Here is a 22,060-nt window from a genome sequence, read left to right on the forward strand (position 1 = left end):
CCCCTCTGGTGGAGATATTACACTTCCAGTCTGTTAGCTAAGGGGTTTGTGTGGATCTACGTGCCTTTTCTACCAAAATAATAGAAAAGAAATGGGTAGAAATAACTGTAAATATCTTATTTTGATGGATGTGGGTTCAGAAGCAGTTCAGCCGATCAATCTGAAGTAGTCAGTATCTTCTTGTGAGGAATGATAGGGCTGTGTAGGGCTTGTAGTCTTCATCCAAGAAAGGACATAAGAACACAGCTTTGAGTACCCAGTGTGTTATACTTGGTTGCACCAAAAGTAAAGCCTCCAATTCATTTTCACGGCAACTACTGCAGATACAAAAAACACTGACTGAGCAAATTCTGAACTGTAAAACACTATTTTTCAACACAGTCTCCACCATTCGCCAATTTGTGTGGATGAGCTGATTGAGGCGCTCTTCGTTTCAGCTGTTTGTGGCCATCCAGAACATGGATTGTGTTTCATCTCACCATCACCACTGCTGAAATACATCCCCCACCACCTCTCTGTGCACGTGCCACTCTTTGATCTCCATAAATGTTTCAGCACGCACTGACAAATGTCAGTGCAGTGCTCTGGTGCAGTGTTTTCCACATGAAGGAATTCAATTCCACGCCTTCGCTTCCAGTGCACTTCCATGTCAAGTGCCATTTTGTCAGACTGCCGTTCTGCTACTGTCTGTCACACAGCAACAAAATGTAACAGAATATTGGTGGGAAAGTTAGACCTGTATTTCCATGTTACCAACATCTGCTTCTGACGTTGTGGGCCAACATAATAAAATAGGAGGCATTACTTTCGGAGCAGCACTTGTAGTCTCGACATAATAGGTAATAAGTCTCTGTTGAGCCAGTGTGCATTAAATATCATTTGTTAAACTAACACTACAGAGAAAACAAATGAAGCAGTGATTCCTAAATTAGAACTGCGTCATCTTGTAAGAAGTCATTGTTTATGCCAAAATTCTCCAGGTGTCAGCTGAATTATTAATGCAAAATCATTCTTTCACAACAGCAGCATCTGGTAGATACTCACTGCTTCTGGAAGGCTGAATTGGAAAGTGATGTCACTGCAGGAAGCTTAAATGCATTTAACTTGCATGTTAAAATGCTTTTAACTTGCATGCAAGTTTTGAGTATGTCTCTGAAGTCAATGAATTAACTAAAATTGGACCGAAGAGTTACCAAAGAGAAAAAAAAAACTGTAGAAACTTGCCTAAGTGGTTACATTGCTTACAGTAATTAATAGTCTCTATTTTATGTTTATTTTTAATTGCTTAAGTTAATCCGTTTATTTTTTCCAATGTCACATTTTTATTGTATCATTTGTGAGATTAGAGCTGTATTTTATCAGAACTTTTTTCCCTGGTAGTTCAGCCATATTTTGAATTTCCACGTACTGCAGCACGTCTAAACAAATCATGGGTAGTTGTTTCTTTCCCATCTCCAAGCGTGCTGAAATCTGCCATATACAATAGAAAACAAGCAGACACTATGTTATTCACCTTAAATAAATGCTTGAGATGATAGTTGTTCTTACTCTAAAATGTAAATCTTATTACTTATTATTTCTAGTTACTTGCAGTTTCAGAAATCTCAGAATTTGGATCATTTACAATATCTGAATGTGTAACAGGACTTCAGTACCTGTTTCTTGTTCTAACTCTTGAAATTTACTAAAATAATTACTGTACCACAAGTAGAAGTTTGGACCATGTCAGATAACAGATTACCAAAATAACCAGTTTATCAAAAAAAACTTCCTTTCTTGCTATATTCCAAATAATACTTTTCCTAAACAAGGTGGGAACTATAAACTATTTGTATATGCCTGGATATGTATTGGAACACACACAGACCATTTTGGGATCTCAATCCAAAAGTGCATTAAGTCATTTTTTAACAGAATTAGGGTGCTCTGGTTATATTTAAATCTATTGTTTGCCAGAAAAAATTACTTTCTTCTTTGTAAAGGGACCTAAAAAGTTACATTGTCTTTGTAATTGACCTTGAATTTATTATAGAAAAACAATTTTTCTTAGCATTATTCTTACAAAACAGTGCAGGAATACAGTAATTTTTTATCTGGGAAAACATGGGGATGAAGTAAGAGTTGAGGATGTTAAACTGACACAACTTATAATAGCTTAGCATTTTGAATACCTCACCATAAGCTAATATCGACATATAACAAGAAATCCTCTGACTGCACTGCTGTATATATATTTAAGGAGTCTTTCAAGGGACTTCCCTGTCACTGTTGTAAATTAGTAGTTAATCTTGCCTGCTGAATGCACACTCCGTTGTTGGTTCGGCTGTTGTGTTGTTTTTTTTATTGTTTCTTTGCTTTTTTTTCAAATAGCACATGTGAGATGTTAAACATCAAGTTGCTTCAAATAGCCTGGCTCTGGTTTCCTTAATGCTAAATAAACATGTCTCTTTTTTAGGACCTAGTTGCATAGAGATTAGAGAAAAAGGGTACAATGGGAAAATAGAAGTGCTGGGAATTAAAAAAGGCAAGATGTGGGAAAAGTGCCAAAATGAAGGTATTTTACAAGTTTGAGGTGAAACTACACAAATCACATATTTGAAAAGTTAAATTCAATCAGCAGTTTCTTTCTGATTGAGAAAGCTGCTTCCATTGTAATTGAGGATTTTCAGTTCACTATCATCCTTAATTCTGAAAATAAATATTGCATTGATTTAAAGAGTAAAATTTACATTTAACACCTGAGGGCTTTGAAAGCAATATCTCATGAAAATAAAATTTAGATTTAAATTTTATATGGGCATCAAGTACTTATTAATAATTAATGAAGCAAATTTAGCCATGAATATTAAACTAAATGCCTAAAACTACAAATCAGGCTCTTTCTGTTCAAGATGAAGAAATTCTAAGAGCCAGCTCTTCCCCATTGCTGTGCTCTGATGATCTTGTGTTGTTTTCTTAAACATTTGACTCTTGCTGGAGACATTCACTGAATTATAACACATGAAAATATTAATAAAAACTTCATAAAAAATAAGTAGTTCTCTATTAAATATATGCATATGAATAATGGCAAAGCATCTCAATATGTTGTTTTGTTTCGTTTTTCACACTTCAATATTTTGGTTCATATTTTGAGAGCAAAGGGCTCAAAAGGACTAGAGGGCACTTCAGAAATGAGCTGTTCCAGTAATGGCAGATAGAATATCGTTTTCCAGAGTTACTTATATACATGTTGTCTTGTTTGGATCCTGAGCAATACCTAGAACTCTGCTGCAAAACCTGCCAATTAACATTTGATTTGCAGGAAATGATACATCGAGGAGCAGCGTCTTTGCATATGAGTTTGCATGGTGTCTTATGAGTTAAAGTAAAATGATACCCAGTTTGATGACTTTGAAGAATCCAGCATTTTGTGCAGAGTGCAACATTTGAGTATAAAAGTACACTTTTGCATCATGGACAATGTGTGAATTTCAATGAATTAAATATTTTAGACAAATTGTAGAAGGATTTGTGTGCAGTTTCTTATGAATGTATTTGTTGTCAGATTTGACAAGATAATTATTTTCCTGTCTTATTGCCTCAAAATCCTTATATTTCCTCTGTTTATTTATAGATTCATAACCAATATCCAACAGAGTTTGAGTTCAATCAGTATTATCTGAAGTTCCTAGCTTTTCATCACATATCAAATCGATTTAAAACATTTCTTCTGGATTCAGACTATGAAAGACTAGAACATGGTATGTGTAATGTTTTTTTATCACATATTTTTTCTGGTTTTGTCCCCATTTTTCTGTCCTGTATTTGGTCTACAATATTTGCCTTGTTTGAGATGATCTAGTAATTGCATGGTAATACTCTAGTCAATTTCAGTTCAGGAATACAAACTAAAATGTAGGTGACAAACACACTGAATTTTCTGAATGAATGATATGCAACTGGTGGGACTTAAGAGGAAGTGAAAAAAATGAGTGTTGTGCCTTGGGTTTTGTTTTGCCTTCTTGGTTTGTTTTCTTTGTCATTTTCTTTTTTTTTTTTCTAGCAACTTACTGACTTACTTCAGTTTCCCCTATTAAGTGCTTGTTTTAATAGAAACAAAGTCCTTAAGAAACCTTCAGAGAGCACATGACATTTCAGGAAAGGGAAGCTTTTCCATCTACTATCTCTCACTCTTTTCTTTTGAAATCTCTTTAGTGTTTCTCTTTTTTTACTCCCTACATCTGTCATGTGCAAAAGCTCATTTGCTCCCTACAAGACCTTATCTGCCCTCATAGCTCACATAAGACTTTACAACCACAGCCGAGGCTGTTCCTGGAGCTTGTTCATCAAACAAAATACTTACATGTTCTGAATTTCACTGTTTCTCATGGCATATGGTCAATTTTAATGCTTTTCTTTAAAACTGTACTAACTGTGGAACATGTTGAACTTCAGAAGCCATTTTATTTCAACAAGAAAGAAATATTTTTATTATTTACCTTGCTCTGAACGAAAGATTGGAGTCAATTTCTTTCTGTCCTTTCAACCTGTATTTTTACATGGTTCTACAGCATGTCTTTTTTTTTTTTTTTAAACCACATTTGTTTATTTTGTGTGGCTACATTTTCAAATGCCATCTTATGCAATATAAAGTCCTGTTTCCAGTGGATTGAAGGCCTGGTAACCTCTCATATTAGGGGACAGAATCAGCTAGCACGGCTCAATGATCTGTTGAGCCAGTATAGCTGGAGACAGAAAGGGACGTTCATAAACACCCTATTTCAATCAATTTCAGAACAGAATTAAAAATATAATGCTATTGATTTATTTATTTTTTTAATATAAAAGTCACGTTCAACTTGTGGCAGAGTGGCAGTTACAAAGCACAGCGTTTGTTTCAACAAACTGTCTTTTGCAGCAATTTCGCTTTATAGTAGATTTTACTGTAAATTCACTTTGTGAAATTCCTTTTGGCTGTGCTTTAATGTTTGCTGTGTTTTGTCATAAAGCTATCATTTGCTGCTATTTATTTTCTCTAGGGACACTTTTTGAAGATAAAGGAGATAAACACACCAAAAAAGGAATTTGTATTTGGGATTGTATTGAAAAGATGCACAAGAGGAGCCCTATTTTCTTCAATTACCTCTATGCTCCCACTGAAACAGAGGTATGTGTGTTTTGTTGTTGTGGGGTGGGTCTTCTTATTCATTTTTTTTTAAGAAAAACAAAATCCTCAAACAAACAAAAATCAGGTTGTTTGCTATTCTGAGTGATTTTCTGAATACATTTTGATATCTTAATTTGCCTAGCTGGATAAAGTATTTGGTGGACAAAATTAATCCTTCTTAATTGATTGCTGTAATGTCTTAAGGCTTATATTTTCAGTCATCTTAGTTTTGGAAATTTCATTAAAGGGATGAATTCTGGAAATGTACATATGCATGCCATTGAGGAAAACAAGGTTACTTGTTTAATTTCTATAGTTATATGACTTACTATAAAAATGGTCCTAAAATCTGCATCGTTATTTTAAAATATTTGTTTATATACCATAATTCACAGTTATGGGGAAATGAGCTTGAAGTCCATTCCAGCCACAATGGAATGTCTAATATGATAGACATCAAGCCATCTAAGGAACTGAAAGAAAAGAGCAATAGAACAATACTGTAGTTCTGGGGCTAAGACTGGTTTAAGGTAGTTCATCTTCCCCCCCTGCCCCACTGATGTGCTTCTCTCTCCTGCTTTGCCAATGAGCTTCACCCTGACAAATAATTTATCTGCTTGCCTGTCCACTGCTGATGACCAGATAATGACAGGGTGTTACATGCTCCGATGTGTTGGAAGCCTTGTTTTCACTAACGCTTTTGTTGGTGTTTCTTAGCTTTCCTTTTTCCTCAAAGATTTTTTTACCACACTGTATTTTAGAACACATAGCACCTACAGCTCAAATCAGCTATATAAACTTACCTAATGTGATTTCGGTAGTCAACAACGCAGGCCCCATGACCCCCCATGCATACATACTCCTATGCTTCATTAAATCAGTATGGGAGAGAGAAGATGGAGAAAACAAGAGAGTGATATTGAATAGATAGGAAGTTCTTCACTTGTCTGATTCAGAGGAACATACTTTTCCTGTAGAACCATCACTGTGATGAATTTGTAAGTTGATGGCCATCTTATTCACTTTATGTTCTATCCATTTTACTATAAGCCTGACAAGTAAGCAATTAAGATTTGCTTTCAGTGTTTTGGTAGTGTCTTTTTTCTCGTTTTTATTACAAACTGTTTTTCCTCACGTGAAATCGTGTTGTAATAGCAGAGTTTAACGATTGTGACTGAACATCACTCTTAAGACTTTAAAATTTCCCATTGACCTGGGGAAATAATTCCCTGTAAATAAAATATACTGATAGTGTTACCTTATATTTTAAAGGGGAAAAAAAAAAAAAAAAAAAGTGTGTCTATAATACAACGTCATCTGTTCTGTGAAAGCTTTAATAGTCTCTGGCTCATCAGCCTTTCAATTATGGTTATTCCAAGTGTTTGTCCACTTAAGTTATGCAGCCCTTCTCCTTTCCCTGATAGTAGAAGGTCTTGGATTTTCTGCTGAGAATTTAAGGGTGATTGCTATCAAGTACCTTTTCTGTCTTTAACAGGGGTCACAAAGACTGTGAGGGTTGCAACTGTATATTGAATTAGAGCTCTTGGGAAACAATTTGTTTAGTAGAAGGATAATTCTGAACAGTATATCCCCAAAGCTAGTATTAGTTTGACTTTTTGATCTGACCCATATGCCAGAATCCTGCTGTGAAAATGATCAAAGTGCAGTATTACCCAACACAAGAAACTGTTACATTTAGAACAATCCATAAAATATAGGAATTGCATTTTTCAGACTGAAACACAGACACTTCCTTTCTGTTATTATAATAAAACTTTCTTTCTAATAGGCCCTGAAACCAAATGTAAGCATGTCCAGCCTCAAAAAGTGGGATTACTATGTAGAAGAGATTTTGGCTACAGGTCCTTCCTATGACTGGAATATGGTGGCTGCAAAATGCAGTGCTTTAGAGGAAGCTGACCAAACAGATGGTTCAGTCTCTCAGAAAAAGAGGAAAATAGTGTGGCCATGTTATGATGATGTTAAAAAAATACAACCTGATGCCATCAGCAGCCTCTTAAATGTAAGTACATACGTAAACAGAAAAAAATAAGTTATTTTAGTTATCACGTATCATGTTTACCCTTCATTTATGTTATTTCCCAATTTTTATTTTTAGTTATTGCCCTGTATGTTATTGCCCTATGGATATTATATAAAATTATTATTAAAGCCAGTCAGAGTAGTTATTTAGTATAACCAACTGATTGCCTTCTGTAAGAAATGCACTGATTGTTCTTTTAATTGATGCAATGGTTGAATCTGTTTTTCTTGCCCTTTTTCTACTCAGTTTAATGCATGTAGTAAAGATCCAAATTCCTGCAAGTTCAGGAAACAGAATCCAACAGTTGTTGGTTTCAGTGAAAGGTAGATTTTATATGCAGATATATATATATATATATATATATATATACGTATCCCTGAGCGTCTTGGCCCAAATTTATCAACAAAACTTTCCATTGTTACTCCTAGTATATTTATTTTTAGTAGGACCTAACTCAAATTCTGAAACGCTTCAGAATATTTCAGTACGTTATGTGGATGCTTGATTTGGGCAATGATTTTTTTCCTGTGGGACCAAGTAGGCTCCTCAGGTTTTGTTGTTTCATAATTAGAAAATGAATAAGGATCCCATTTAGCATGGCAGTAGTTGTATTTTCTTAGATGTTTGTTGTTTGATTGTAATTGGCTATCAGTCCTAATGTTTACAGTATCTTCTGGATTAAAAGAAAGAAATGATGTGGTCATTCTTCATTTCCTAGAGCTATTGTTTCAAGCTATGTGCATATTCAGCTGCATATACAAAATATTTAACTTTCATTAACTTTCATTTGAATTGAGATTGTGAAGCCTAGTGAAGCAGTTCTTGGAAAGCTGGGTTATGCTTTGGAATCCTGAAATTGCTGAAATTAAATAGCTCTTAACAAAGTCTTAGGGTTGGAAGATTCTGAATGCATATCAATAATTCAGAATAGACTTGCTTGCGTCAGAGAGCTAGCTTAATTCAGGAACACAACTGCTATCTCCTGTAGTCCATTTCATACAATCACTATTGATGAAAAAGAGGAAAAATGTCCGATTTTCAAAAATAAAATTCAGCAGTGAAACTCTTCTTGATACTGAAAGCCAGAAGTGCTCAAAGCTTCTAACTTCACAAATTCAATGAAAGAGAGCTTATCCGTTCCTCAACAGGGGTCATAGCAAGAATTCTTTCACAAAAAAAACCTAAGCCAAAACAAAAACAGAGCTTTTGTAACTATAGGCAGAACTACATTAGAAATATAGCAACAGTGTTCCTCTGCATTTCTTCATGGAGTAAATGCCAAGCTTATCCTAGCCACAGCTGTGAGAAACACCATATAACAGGGAAATTAGCCATATTATATTCCAGAGATATGTGGGTCAGATTTTATAGAGTTTAAATGTTATTTGTGAATTAGATTATAGTAATAAAAGATAGCAGAGGAGAGGAACGTTTGGAAAACTTTGAAGAGGTTGTATAAAGGTTACAAAAATATTCTTCTAAGTTTAAAAAGCAAAGTGAACTTTCTTTTAAAACAAGTTGTTAATTTAGGGCTGTTGCTGATGGGGGAAAAAGACCTCTCTTTAATCATAAATCCAGTGAGAATGTGTTGGTATCCAAGAAATGTTTGAACTGAGAACATATTCTAGTAATGATAAACTGTTAGGGAAGGTTGATTTTTCTCTTTCTTTATAGTGATAATACCAAATATGTTCAAACTGAAGGTATTTTTTTAACAGAAATCTAGATAATACTCATCAGGATGTGAATCTGGAACGGAGAAGTTACAGAATGTCTTAGTTCACAGTATTCCTTGTTACAATGCAGTGCTTTTCTATGAGGAGCAAAAGGTGTGATTTTTAGTGGTAAATGTCCTAATGTGTTTTGTGTACTTGACACCTTTAAGGAGATGTGTGTGACAGCTCTATATTTTCCATAAGTCTTCATGTTTACAAGCTTTAGGAAGTTAAGCAATCTACTACACATTTCATTCATTTAAGCCTAATTGAATGATAACAATGTACTTTAAAATACAGATTTTTGTGTAAAGCTTCCCAATTCACTTCCACCACACCAGCCAAAAATATGAGCTGGTTTGTTCAAACCTTAAATTCTGGAAAAAGAACTTGTAGATATAAATGCTCAAAAGTAGATGAAGGTATTTTCAATTAAGACCATTCTCTGATGGTCTTTTTATATCATAGAAATCGGAACCAAAGTATACACTGATAGTAAGAGTAATTACCCACCCATTTGTTAAGTAAAATGAAACAGGATCATGAAACAGGAAACTACTTCTGCTTTTGTCGTTTTTTTTTTTTCTTTCAGAGTAGTTGCAAATAGCTTAAAAAAAAAATAAAAAGGCAGATTTCTCCACAAAACTCAAAACCAGCTCATTTGTTAAGAGATTCCAACTGCATTTTTGAAAACACTTCCTTTCTTTGCTTTTAAAATTCATTAAGATGATACCACAGTGTGACACATCCAAGTATAGCACAGCATGTCTTCAGTAGAGAATAAAATTCGGGTTTAAATGTTTCTGGTCAAGACTAGGTCTTCCAACGACCCTTCGATTTGAGTTGTGATTCACTGTAAATGAGCTAACTGGTCTGAGTGATGAAGTGCACCTTGGCAGGAGCAAGCCCAGACATTGGTATATGCACCAATATTCTGCAGAAAGGTGCTGCAAATCCTGGTGGATGCTCAGTTGCATCAGCCGTGTTCCTTAAGGGCAGTGCTTCCGTGCCACAAAGAAGGCTGGTGGTATCATGAGCTCTTTCTGGTGGTGCCCAGTAACAGGACAAGAGGTGTTCCATCTGAACATGAAGGAACAGTTCTTTACTGTGAGTGTGTTTGAACACTGGCACAAGTTGCTGTCTTGGAGCTATTCCAAAGCCACCTAGGCATGGTCTGGGGCAGCTGCCTCTAGGTGGCCCACCTTGAGATGACAGAGGGCCCTTTCAACCTCATCAATTTTGTGATTCTGTGCAATTTTCTTTCAAGTGCAGCTATTGGCAAGGAAAAAAATCTGATGTTCTCTGTAGAATTTAAAACTGAAGGAGCAAGAGTAAATCTTACTGATTTATTGTCATGTAAGTTTTTTTTGTTTTTTTTTTTACAAAGACTTTATTAAGAGAATTTATTCCTAACTTTTCAAGTTATATATGGGAGGTTGTTGAAAGTTTTTCATTTAAAATTCTGGAAGCACTGCTCATTGTGGAGCCAAAAAAAAAAAAAAAAGGAATGTGACCCAGTTGCTAAGTAACAAGCTTCAGTTAATTCCAGATTCTGCAGAGAAGGACTTGTACTCAAAAGTCAAAACTGTGGCAGAAAGAGAATGCTGAAATTAAAACCTGAATAACCTTTAGCACTAAAGAGTTTGTATTGCTTTTACAGAAGTTTGAGAAGCCTTTTACATGAAATGCCTGTGGTAAATATATTCAGTCCTATGTATACTATCAGGAACACTTTACAGAAAGAATTTTGAAAGAGGAACAACTGGTCTAAAGAAGCCTTTGATCTGGCTTGTTCGCCATTCCTTGTTTTTGTATCAACCAGTGAGGATAATCCAAACAAAGCTATTCTAGTTTTATTTCTTGGCAGGAAAAGAGCCCTGTATTAGTAAATATATATGTATCTTTTCAACTAGTTTGATTCTTTGTGTTAAGTCATGTCTCTTCTATTTAGTTATACTTTTCAACATTCTAACTTACCTTCAGCAAGGAAGAATCTGTAGATATGTTTTGTTTTTGTTAGACTCTGTCATATAGGCTTATTTATTTTCAGTTCAGTGTTCCAAATTTAGTTGAGCAGTTAATTGTTTCCTTACCAAATGTTTCCTTACCTTAAAAATAGTCTTTCTCTAAGTTTCAATCATCAATGATTTCCTGTTATTCTAATATACCCCTAGAATATGATGAAAGCTACACTAGTTATGTGGTATAGTGGAAATAAGGTCAGAGTCTAATTGTCTCTTCTTTGAAAATAATGTCTTTGGGTTTATTTATCTTTTATATAGCATGGAAATTCTTTGTCCTGTGGCAATTTTTGTTCTGTCATCAGTCCTTAATTGGATTTTCAAAATTAAGTTTCAAATGTGATTTCGTTAAGAATCAGATTTTCATGACAATATAGGTGCTGAAAGTAAAAATGTAAGAAGGAAAGATAAAAATGAACCAAATATCACAGTAATGGCAAATGGTGAATGTTGTATTTAAGCTGTTCCACAAGTAAACATGAACTAATTAAATTGTGTCTTTTTACTTAACTTTGCACACACTGTCTTATTAACAGGAAATAACCCCAACTGGAGGTTATCAACATAGGTCATATTCCCAAGTTCCATGAGAACATGTTGTTACAGTTTGGCATCCAAACTGAATAAATCTTCCATTTCCTTCTTTTATTACAGCTTTGTATTATATTTTATAAACCATGGTAAATCTTAGTATTGGCAATGTAGGTTTTTGTAAATATTTTTATGGAATATACTCTATCCTGATCTCTGTCATGTTTCTATTATGGCAGTTGGTGATGACTGTTGTGTGATCAAGAGAACTGGTGGAGAACTGAAAGAATAATGGCTCCTTCAGCCTGTGTTTTGCAAGAGGAATGATATGACTGATGCTGTATTTGGTTGCCATTGATTTCTGAGTTTAGTTGATAGCAGTTTATAGCTGGTTTGGCTTGTATTTACTGGGCAACATGGCCTAAAAGTTCTCTGTGTAAAAATATTTACTAGAAAATCATAGAATTGTAGGATGGCCTGGGTTGAAAAGGACCACAGTAATCATCTATTTCAACCTCCCTGCTGTGAGCAGGATCACCAACCACCAGACCAGGCTTCCCAGAGCCACATCCAGCCTGGCCCTGAATGCCTCCAGGGATGGGGCATCCACGACCTCCATGGGCAGTGATTGTATTAAAGTGATTGTCAGGAAGTGATCAGTTAAAAATGTTTCTTCTTAACCCTTGTCATTTGTTTCAGGAAATTGAAAGGTTGGAAAGTAAATTAAATCAGAGCCCAGAAAGATGGCAGCTTTTGTGGGAAAGGGTCAAAATGAATCTAAAGGATGACACTAGACAAGACAATGTAAGTAGCAAAGGAATTCTTCCAGCACGGGCTTTATACCTGGGACACTGTCAAAATCACTGTGTTTCTTGGAGTAAAGTACTGCTTTTGAAAAACTGAACGTGTAGTTCTAACCTTGGATACCAGCTCTGTTTCTCTACACATAGAAAAGCATGTTTATACTTATTTACACCATTTAATTAATTACTTCTCAGCAGTAGATTAAGGCACGTAGACAAAATGAGCACAAACATTTTACTAGTACAAAATTGTATGACTCAATATTATTAAAATATTCATTCTGTCAAAGTCTTCAAGTACAAAAAAAAAATCAGTTCCTGGAGGTAGCTGAAAGGAAATGACAGAGGTTCAAGGATAAGTAAAGATATTTCCATGTCTACATGCAACTTTGGAATTGTAGATTCTGGTAAAGGCAAAAAACTGTTCGTGCTATGTTTCTAGTTCTTGACTCCAGTAAAATGAGTAGCTGACATTGCAGATATTTTCTAATTCAAAAGCAGCCTTTTTTTTCTTTTCTTTCTTTTTTTCTCTCTATGTGCACTAGGAAGTTTGTTAGATAATGGCTTTGGGGAGCTTTCTTTATCAACTTGGCATAAAACTGTGCCATAACTCTTCAGCTTGACAAACTTGTTCAAGTTTGCCAGCCTTCGTGAGTTTGTTAGTCTTCAGAACTACTCTGTTATTTGTCCTTTGATTTCAATAAAGCAATAAGTTTTATGTCTATCATAGTCATTTAAATTCACCTCATACCTAGACAAATCCAGAACGGAAGGTTATTTATATGAGCAAAGCAGAGGATTAAGTTTTTATTGAATAATTGGAAGCAGAAAAGAAAATGCAAGTATAAATGTACCCGACATCAGTCTCTTGCTCTCAGATAAATGTAGTAGCTAAGAGTCAGCTCCAAATAATTCTCTAGGATACTGTTCTGCAGATTAAGACCAAATTCAGGGGTTACTGAGAATCTACTAAAATGACTTAAATCTATAAAGTAGCTCTTGGAAGCTTCACTTTTTTTTTTTTCTTTTCAACTAATGAATTTATGGAAATTTATTGTATCCAAATGTCTGACTACTTCTAGATGATTCTGAGAAAGCAAGGGAAACGATATTCAAATTTATGTCACTGGAATAAACAAGGCTTTTCTTAAATAATTTCTTTTCACACTTTGTGGATGTATCCTCCTGCATAGGAAATGCAGTGAAATGCCATCTCTATGACTCTTCAGAGGCAACACTGATTTGTATTATGAAGATTTTTTTTCTCCCGTAGTAATTCACAATTTACACATTGTACCAAATATTATTTGTGTAGTATTTTGAGATCATCTCAAAATGCATGACAAACAGCTCAATTTCTACAGCAAACAGAAGTGATGTAGGGATAATATTACAGAGAAAGAGCAAGCTGGTAGGTATCTCTCCCATGTGTTTATTAAGTTAAATGTTTGCCTTGTTGCAGTGAAGAGTGATTTTGTCTTCTGTGTGTTGCTACGCAACATTTTTATTTTGCAAATAACAAACTGTAGATCAAGTCAAAACAATATGCTGAATACTTAATATTAAGAAGGTGGTTACACACCTTACTTCCTCACAGAAATTCCAAATTCCAAAGAACTGTTGATGTTCAAATTGCTGCAAATGCATTTGAGCAAATAAATTGCTGCAAATGTTTTAGCAAATCCTTGCCAAGTATCGACAAATCTTACCAGGGTAAGGTTGCATTTATCGTATAAGCACTGATAAAATTAAAGCTGAAAAATCATAATGTCAGTGTTCACAGATATGTACAAAGCTGATGGCTGGAATTGTGAAGTTACACCAGAATTCAAACCCGTGAGATGCTCTCTTTATTGAGGAGTGCATTTCCGTTAAAATTGCACTTCTGTATTCTCTTCAGATTCCTCTTGCACACAGCAGCATTAATGAGAGCAATGAATATAGACTAGATTCTGATAATTTGAGAATAAAAGCATGTAAAAATGAAATATTAACAGATCTTTAGTAATAGATCAGGTGTAGTTCTTCACTATTCATGTATTTAATTGCAAATTATTAACTATATAGACTACCAGGAAGAGTTGTGGGTCGTGTTTATTTCAAAAAGAATGTTATGTTTTGGTTTTCTACTGTAATACATTTATAATGTTTTAGCTCATCAAACAATCAGATTTCTCAGTTCTAAATTTGCCTAGATCTTGTTTAAGATTGTTTTCTTCTTTGTAGCTTCAGAGACATCCTTCTGGCTCCTCAGGGATGATGTCAGCTAATCTACATTCCTATCAAAAGAGATCTTTGTTGGAAATGCCTGACAATGGGCTGGGTGAGGAACAGAGTGCAAGCATCTCTCCCTCCAATGGAGTAGATAGGAGAGCAACTACGCTATACAATCATTTCACTTCAAAGAATGATGAAAATAGGTAAACCAAACAGTCAGAAAGTATTTATGAACCTTGTATAAGAATGGTACAAGCCTTAGGAAAAAAATGAATCTTTTGTATACATAGATCTTTCAGTCTTTCCCTTTCTAAAACAGGAAGGTTTTGGTTATGGTTGTCCAACCTTTTGGCTTGGCTGGGCTGCACTGAGTAAAGTTGTCTTGGGTCAACATAAGTTGCTCTGACAAAATACAATAGCACTGTTCAGTAGGGCAAATTCTCAGCTACAAAACACTATTTTTCAACATAGGCACCACCATTAGCTGTTCATTTTTGCCAGCAGTGAACAAGAGCCTCCATGCTGCGCTTATAAAAATTTGCACCAGTAGAGGTGATGCAGTATTGCTGTCACCACTGCTGAAATGCACCACCACCACCTGACTGTGCTTGCATCCAGGTTTCCAGGAACAGCAAGTGTTGATGAATGTCAGTGGGTGCAATTTTTTCCCCCATGGAGGAATTCAGTTACGCCCATTTGCCTTCATGCTCATTTCCATATCAGATGCCATTTTGTCAGACTTCCCTCTGCCACCATCTCTCACACAGCAACCACAAGGGAATATTGGTGGGAAGGTTCAGCCCCTACTGTCAGACCATCACCATCTGCCTCTGATGCTGTGGGCCATCATAATAAAACAGGAGACATTTTAATATTTTTCTTAAGATGTTAAAAAGTGAACAGCAGAGACATAAAGCTAGTGGGACATTTGACCCTGTTTTTGTAAAACTAATGCATCAGCCTCTTTTCTTGGCAGTAGTTCAATTTGCAGTGAAGTCACAAGGGTTGCATCAGAGATTTTTGATGAAATTTTACTCTTCATATATTTCATGCTTAACAATTGTTCACAAATTTACGTTGTGCTAAAAAGCAATTACATGAATAAGACATGGTTGTGAAGCAAGGGATATTTTTCTCTGGTAAGATAGGGCTTTTCATGTCTCTATACGAGACTTTTATCACATTTTTGAATTGGATATCTGATTGCAACTCTATGTTTCATTTGAAAAGTAACAGGTAATGTATTTATATCAACTGAAAATGGTGCCAGGCTGCATGTAGTCCTCGAGCCACAGGTTGGACATGCCTGGACTGTAGCTGCATATTGAAAGGGTCTAGAGAGCTGAAATAGTGTTTATCACTGTATCAGTCACCAAACTAGGCTGTTGTTTAAAAATGATTTGTTTCACTACAGTAAAAGAAATGCTTAAATATTTTTTTAGTCATTTTGGGTTTTATATGTATTTATATATCACCATTCACGTGTGTCACTATCATCATGTGTCGTTTGTATTTTCTGCATCTTCCAGATCTTTTGAAGGTACGTTATACAAAAGAGGAGCTTTGCTGAAAGGCTGGAAGCCCCGCTGGTTTGTGCTGGATGTGACCAAACACCAGGTAAAAACTTTTCAATATTGTTTTTTTTTAATGTCAAGTTTGCTGTTTTTTTATTTATTGATTTAGTTTAATTTTACAAGTAATCAGCAATAATAATTATTTTCTGAAGCAATGTGTAAATTACATTGTTATAGACTCTGTGTGTACTGTGTGACTGATAAAACATTCTGAATGGACAGTTTGAGGAGGTAGCAATTTTTAAAGCATTTTTAACTCTACAAGATCATTAAGCAAATAAGTGTTGAGTATCATCAGGCATTCTAGTATGACCCCTGTAGTTTCCAGAAGAACCAAAATCTGTTTTTAACAGCTGGAAACTTAGTAGGTAATTTCTTGATTGCAGTTGGGATTCTGAGAGATAATATGGTAACTGATAGCAAGTTTCAATTGTTAAAACTGGAGTAGGTACTTGATGCTCCCAAAGCATGTATTTTACATCCTCTTTGCTCCTCAAGTACTTTGTCATGAGCATTTTTCTTTACATGAAATAACATTGTATTCTCTGAAAAAATATCACCTGAATTGCTTTTATGGAAAAGTCCATTTACCTCACTTGGCATTTGTGGTGCTCTTCTGTAATCTGTACTTGAGGCAGCTAACGTGAGTGAAACCTTGGAAGTATTTTCAAATCTGAAGAATAGGAACAGCTATCTTTCTGAGATCAGTTAGAGTTTTTTAAATTAAAGTGAGTTAGAATTTAGTTAGAATACCCCCAAATTTTCCCTCTATAGTCTTCAAATGCCAAGTTCCTGATTAAACAATAATGTTAGGTGGTATATATAGGAGTAGTTTAAATTCTTCACAGTGAGGTAAGCAAAATAGCCAAATAATTCATAAATATTCTGAAAAATCATTGTACATCAAGAAGCACTAAAAATAGGGTATCTGTTGGCCTAAATATTTTACCTGATTTACAGAATTTGACAGTGGAAATTTGTGATCTTCCATGCTTAAAATAATATTGAGTGATCAAGAAGTAATCTTTACTGAGCAAAATGTTCCACATAGCCACACAGTGCAGGTTGTTCAAATAACTTCTGAGACCTGTGTGTGCTTTGTTAGAAAATATATTAATGCATTGTAATTGACACTTTAAAAAATATGTAATACAAGACAGTCATTTTTAAGCCACTCATTGAGGATCCCCGGATTATGCTATGTGGTAATATACTAGCAAATGTCCTAATTGTAATTGTTCCTCCTGAAACAGAAGAGAGAAGACTCATCATTCTGCAGAAGAAAAAAAAAAAAAAAGACTTTTAAATTTTTTGTAAACCAAATATCCTCCTGAATATCACAGATGTAAGAGTATATGCAGTCTGAAGCAGATACACGTCGATCGTAGCTTGAATTCTGTGGCTGTGAGGGTTTGCTTTACTATAATGCATCTGTTTATGGGTTGTTGTATTTTTTTTTTCAGTGAACTCTAGATTTTATCTTCTGGAACAATTTGTATATCAAAACTCAGTTTACAGTGATTTGCATTCATATTAAAGTATCTTTGCTAGGTGAAAAAAGCAAGTCTTGTTCAACCACTAAATATAGGAAAATTGAAGTTTTCTGTGTTTATAATTATCTAAAATCATTCTTAAATTTTTGCTGATCATTTTCTATTCTTGAAATACAGACAATATTTTCTTAACTATTTGGTGGAGTAATGTTCTTGTGTTAGTTTCATTGAAATTAACAGGGAAGAGATTGCTTCTGGGCAGAGGATTTGTGAAGGATAAGAGCAGAATCTAGACTTCAGGAGTCAGCAGTCCTTATCAGTTTTTCTGACAGAAACAGTGTTTAACTGTTAGAAGCTTCTCTTCTCTGAGATTCTCATGACAACACATTCTCTCAGTTCAGTGATCTGCACAGGAGTGGATGATGGAGACATTGCTATTAGCCAGAGATATCAAATAGAGGTCTGGCCAGTAAAAGTCTCTCAGCAGTCCCACTATCTTGTATACCAGACCAATGACTGTCTTAGCAATTGCCTATGTCTGATGGCTTCAGGTGTTAATAGCATTTTTTCTTCCTACCTTCACTCCCCAAATTCCCAAGTTATATCCAGGAAAGGACAATAAAGGTAATAAAAATGAAAGGTCCATCTGAATAGTGTATTTGGATTTAACTTTTCTCTCTCATGTGGTCTAGTTACGATACTATGACTCTGGTGAAGATACAAGCTGTAAGGGTCACATAGACCTTGCAGAAGTAGAAACAGTGATTCCTGCTTCTCCAACTATTGGAGCCCCAAAACATGCAAGTGAAAAAGCATTTTTTGATGTAAGTATATCTGGTTTTTACTTGATGTTTACCTGAAACTTTCCTTGTTTAACCTACTACTTTCATTCTGTCTGGAAGACGAGAGCTTGAATGGAGCTGCCATGCCAACTCAACACAAAAAGTTTTTATGGAGCTAGCTAGTCATGATTCTCAATTTCTCAGCAGAAATTAAAACAAACAAACAAAAAAAACCCCATACATTCAGACTCAATTAGTAGATTACAGCTGGAAGTAAAATTTATAAGCTTCTTTTTCTATATTGTGTGTTGACTTTTCACGTTCTTATTTTTCTTTCGCAGTTGAAGACAAACAAACGTGTGTATAATTTTTGTGCCCAAGATGCACAAAGTGCTCAACAATGGATGGACAGAATCCAGAGCTGCATTTCAGATGCTTAGAAAGGAATAACATTCCATTATCAAGATATGTTTAAAGCAACTCTTTTTGTAAGATGTGTTCTGAAATGTTGCTGACAACCAGCCTTCCTTACATTTCAGCTATAAACATTGATAATACGCTGAAGTTTCTTTTCTGTTTAATAATTATAACCACTGTAACCGTTTGGTTTTTTTTTCCTGCAGGGAGGACTTTGAAAAATAATAATTCATTTATCCTGAATTTCCACTTTCTTCAGTACAATTCCTAGCTAGAAAAGTGAGCCGTATTTGCACTATTTTCTAATCCTCATTTTCTCATTTCTGAGTTGCTCTGATAAGGAAAGCTGTCCAAAGTAGCTTGTAAAATTCTCTACAGCAGAAAGTCTATTTTCTCCTTATTTATATTTTTAAACAGAAATTCTTATTTCCAAGGTAGTCATTGTTAAGAGGAAACATGTCTACAATTCCTAAAAAAAAGAAAGAAACAAAGCTTGTGAGTCCAGTGACATATATATCAGATTGGTGATATTAAAACTGTTGATATTTTTTTAAGACCAAAAAATGCAATTGCCATTCTGAAATTAACAGATTTTCAAGTGTCTTCTCAGCATGCAGGCCAGTCTTTAATCTCGTGCTCTACAGAGTGCTTCAGCAATGTTGTTATGGAATTTCAAGTTCTAGGGGTTATCTGAAGATCATAGCACTTTCTTTTTAGATTCTGTTTGCTATTATGATGGGATATGTGAAAGAAATCTGGCTGACACTATCGTAGAGATGCAGGAAAAAACAAACTAGGAATTTGGTAGAAGGAAGATCTCTTAAGTGTGAGTTGTATATGTTAATTTATATGCTGTTCTGCTCACTGTAAAATAAAAAATAACAAACGTGATGATAATGCACTAAACAGTGGAGCAAGCACTTGCACTGAAATCTTTAAAATGCTCACATTTTGAATGACAGGTAAGTTATTTATAGCAGAACAATACTAGCTAGTTAACATTTACAGATATTAAATATGTAAATAATCTGGGTTGATGTGTTGTGATTTGATACTTTTTAAACATTTTTGCACATAAATTGGAAGATTGTTTATAGATTTTTACATTTGATAAAATTGTGTTTGTTCAACTTAAAATCTTGGGAGAAATGTGTTTAATAACCCCAAATTATTAAAAGTTTTACAGTCTACAAATAGTGATGACATTGAGTAGAATCTGTAGGTAACTAAGCCATTGTTTTTATTTTGATATGTTAATATGTTAAATAGCACACTAATATTACAAAAAAATGTATATATGATTCAGTATTTTCTCATTTTTTTTCCAGACATTCTGCTTATAACTTAATGTCAGCCTAATCAAACTGACTATACTTATTACAGTTTTTCAGTTATTAATGTTTTTTGTTTGTTTTTTATAACTAATGTATTTTGTCAAAAAGGAATATGAACTTCTCACTTCACATACACAATAGGTAATGCAGCTGTTTTTAATGCATTTACAATTTCAAAACAAAGAAAATGAAGGATTTTTCTAGCATTTTTCAACTGACAAATTTCCACCTGTGACAATGGTGTTTGCACATTTGTATGTTTCTTTGTATATGAAGTACTTTTATATGTACTTTGTAAAATACTGATCCTGCTACTAGGTTATATGAAAATTTACATACCACTTCTTATTTTGTAACTGGTTCATTTTAACTCTTGTATGTTCTGTGATATAATCATCTTGTAATAAACACACTTCTTAAGAAAAACCCTTCCTTTTACTGTAAAAAGAGAAATCAGCAAGATCTACAGGCACAAGACAAATCCTTATTTACTCTGTATTAAGAATTGTATGGTCTTTTGTATACTTGTACATATTCTTACACAAGAGTTGCACTTCAGCATCCTTAACTCAAACACTTGTCAACAGTAACATTAAAGACTAAAGAAATCAGAATTTAAAGCAAGATTATCATTCTAACAAGTCTCAATGTATGGCCTTTATGAAAAGACTAAATATGTAATATCTCTACTAAGTTGTTGAATAATTATGTTAAATATTAGGAAAAAAAAGGGGGAAAAAGATTTTTCCCATATGCTCTCACAACATAAATCAGCCACGTGCTTTCACCATGAAACATATCTCGATCATTTATGTCACCTTATTGATAAGCAATCTAGTATGAAATAATCAAAATACAAGAAATGACAAGATCTTACTGGAGAATGGCATCTAAATTGAATTCCTGAGTGTGGTGTGGGTTAGCAGAGTTAAAATGAAAAGGGAATGTGTGATGGAGGTAGGGGACTTGTGACAATTTTTAAATGCTGTGGTGCTTAGAGTTTGCATATTGAGCTTGGCATGAATGCTAATGTTGCCTTAAATGTTGATCTCAATTTTTAGTGTCTGTATTGATGGAAAATGGACTTGAGCAACTTAACTTAAAAATATCCAAATAAAAGCTGAAATGAGATATCAATATTTGTGTTGTTTATGTAAAGAATATACAAATGAATGCTAGGCCTACATAGGTTCTTGGTGTGAAGACAAAGAATTAGTAGTGTGCGTTAGGGTTTCTTCTATACAAAGCAAAGATTCAGATGGAAACTCAGAAGAAATGTGTAGAAGTTAGAGTAGCATAAGCTGCAAGGTTTTTCAACCTGTTTCAGTTGTGGCAGCAAGAGTAGAGAAAGAGTAGAAAATTCGTTTGGGAAAAACTCCATGTGAAAAGGGATCCATCTTCTTCGTACTCCATGGAAAAGGAACCCTTCCAGGAGTTCGGGGTGAGGTAAGTATGTCCTTTTAAAGAGCAGGGGCTCTTTACTTAAGGGAAGATGGATTTCTTAGCTTTGTTTGTGTTGAGAAACAAACTGCTCTTAATAGGTGATGGGATGAACGGAATTTAAGTTTGGAAGACTTTTACAGGCATAGTATATTAGAAATTATCTAACACTTAAGCATTTTGTATTCCATATTTTGTATGGAACTTTGGAATTATTGTATTAAATAATACAGCTCAGAACATGCCACATGTGTGGGTCACTGGTTACGTAACAATACACAAACAGCTAGCAGACCTAGGACCAAATGTTCAAAATTTTGTATCACATCCCACACACATTATTAGTATCTGATACTTTGCAAACTGCAGACATAACAAAAATGTAGTGATTTTTTCCAAATACTGTAATTTTGTTTTTTCATCCTGTAATATTGTTGGAGTATGCTTAAGTGGCTGCACCACATTTCTCATTTTTCATATCTGTGATCATACAAATATTTTGTCTGTTCATGATTATCCTGTGGTTGCTTTGGGGAGTCA

At 34.6% G+C, this 22,060-nt stretch overlaps 1 protein-coding gene across 5 annotated transcripts in view; it reads left to right on the forward strand.

The window, feature by feature from the left end:
* The window catches only part of SBF2 (SET binding factor 2), a 238,330-nt gene extending 217,113 nt beyond the window's left edge, over nucleotides 1–21,217 (forward strand). For all 5 annotated transcript variants that reach the window (XM_042813556.1, XM_042813558.1, XM_042813557.1 and 2 more), the window contains 8 exons: nucleotides 3,617–3,743; nucleotides 5,022–5,149; nucleotides 6,939–7,172; nucleotides 12,160–12,264; nucleotides 14,490–14,683; nucleotides 16,010–16,097; nucleotides 18,240–18,371; nucleotides 18,671–21,217. In XM_042813556.1, coding sequence (XP_042669490.1) covers nucleotides 3,617–3,743; nucleotides 5,022–5,149; nucleotides 6,939–7,172; nucleotides 12,160–12,264; nucleotides 14,490–14,683; nucleotides 16,010–16,097; nucleotides 18,240–18,371; nucleotides 18,671–18,769 — 1,107 coding nt within the window. In that variant the 3' untranslated portion in view covers nucleotides 18,770–21,217. The remainder of the gene's footprint in view (nucleotides 1–3,616; nucleotides 3,744–5,021; nucleotides 5,150–6,938; nucleotides 7,173–12,159; nucleotides 12,265–14,489; nucleotides 14,684–16,009; nucleotides 16,098–18,239; nucleotides 18,372–18,670) is intronic.
* Nucleotides 21,218–22,060: the final 843 nt, after the last annotated feature.

The sequence above is a fragment of the Centrocercus urophasianus genome, unplaced genomic scaffold, assembly GCF_019232065.1.
Source record: "Centrocercus urophasianus isolate 14NV4802_14NV808 unplaced genomic scaffold, USGS_Curo_1.0 seq_14, whole genome shotgun sequence".
NCBI classification, from domain to species: Eukaryota; Metazoa; Chordata; class Aves; order Galliformes; family Phasianidae; genus Centrocercus; species Centrocercus urophasianus.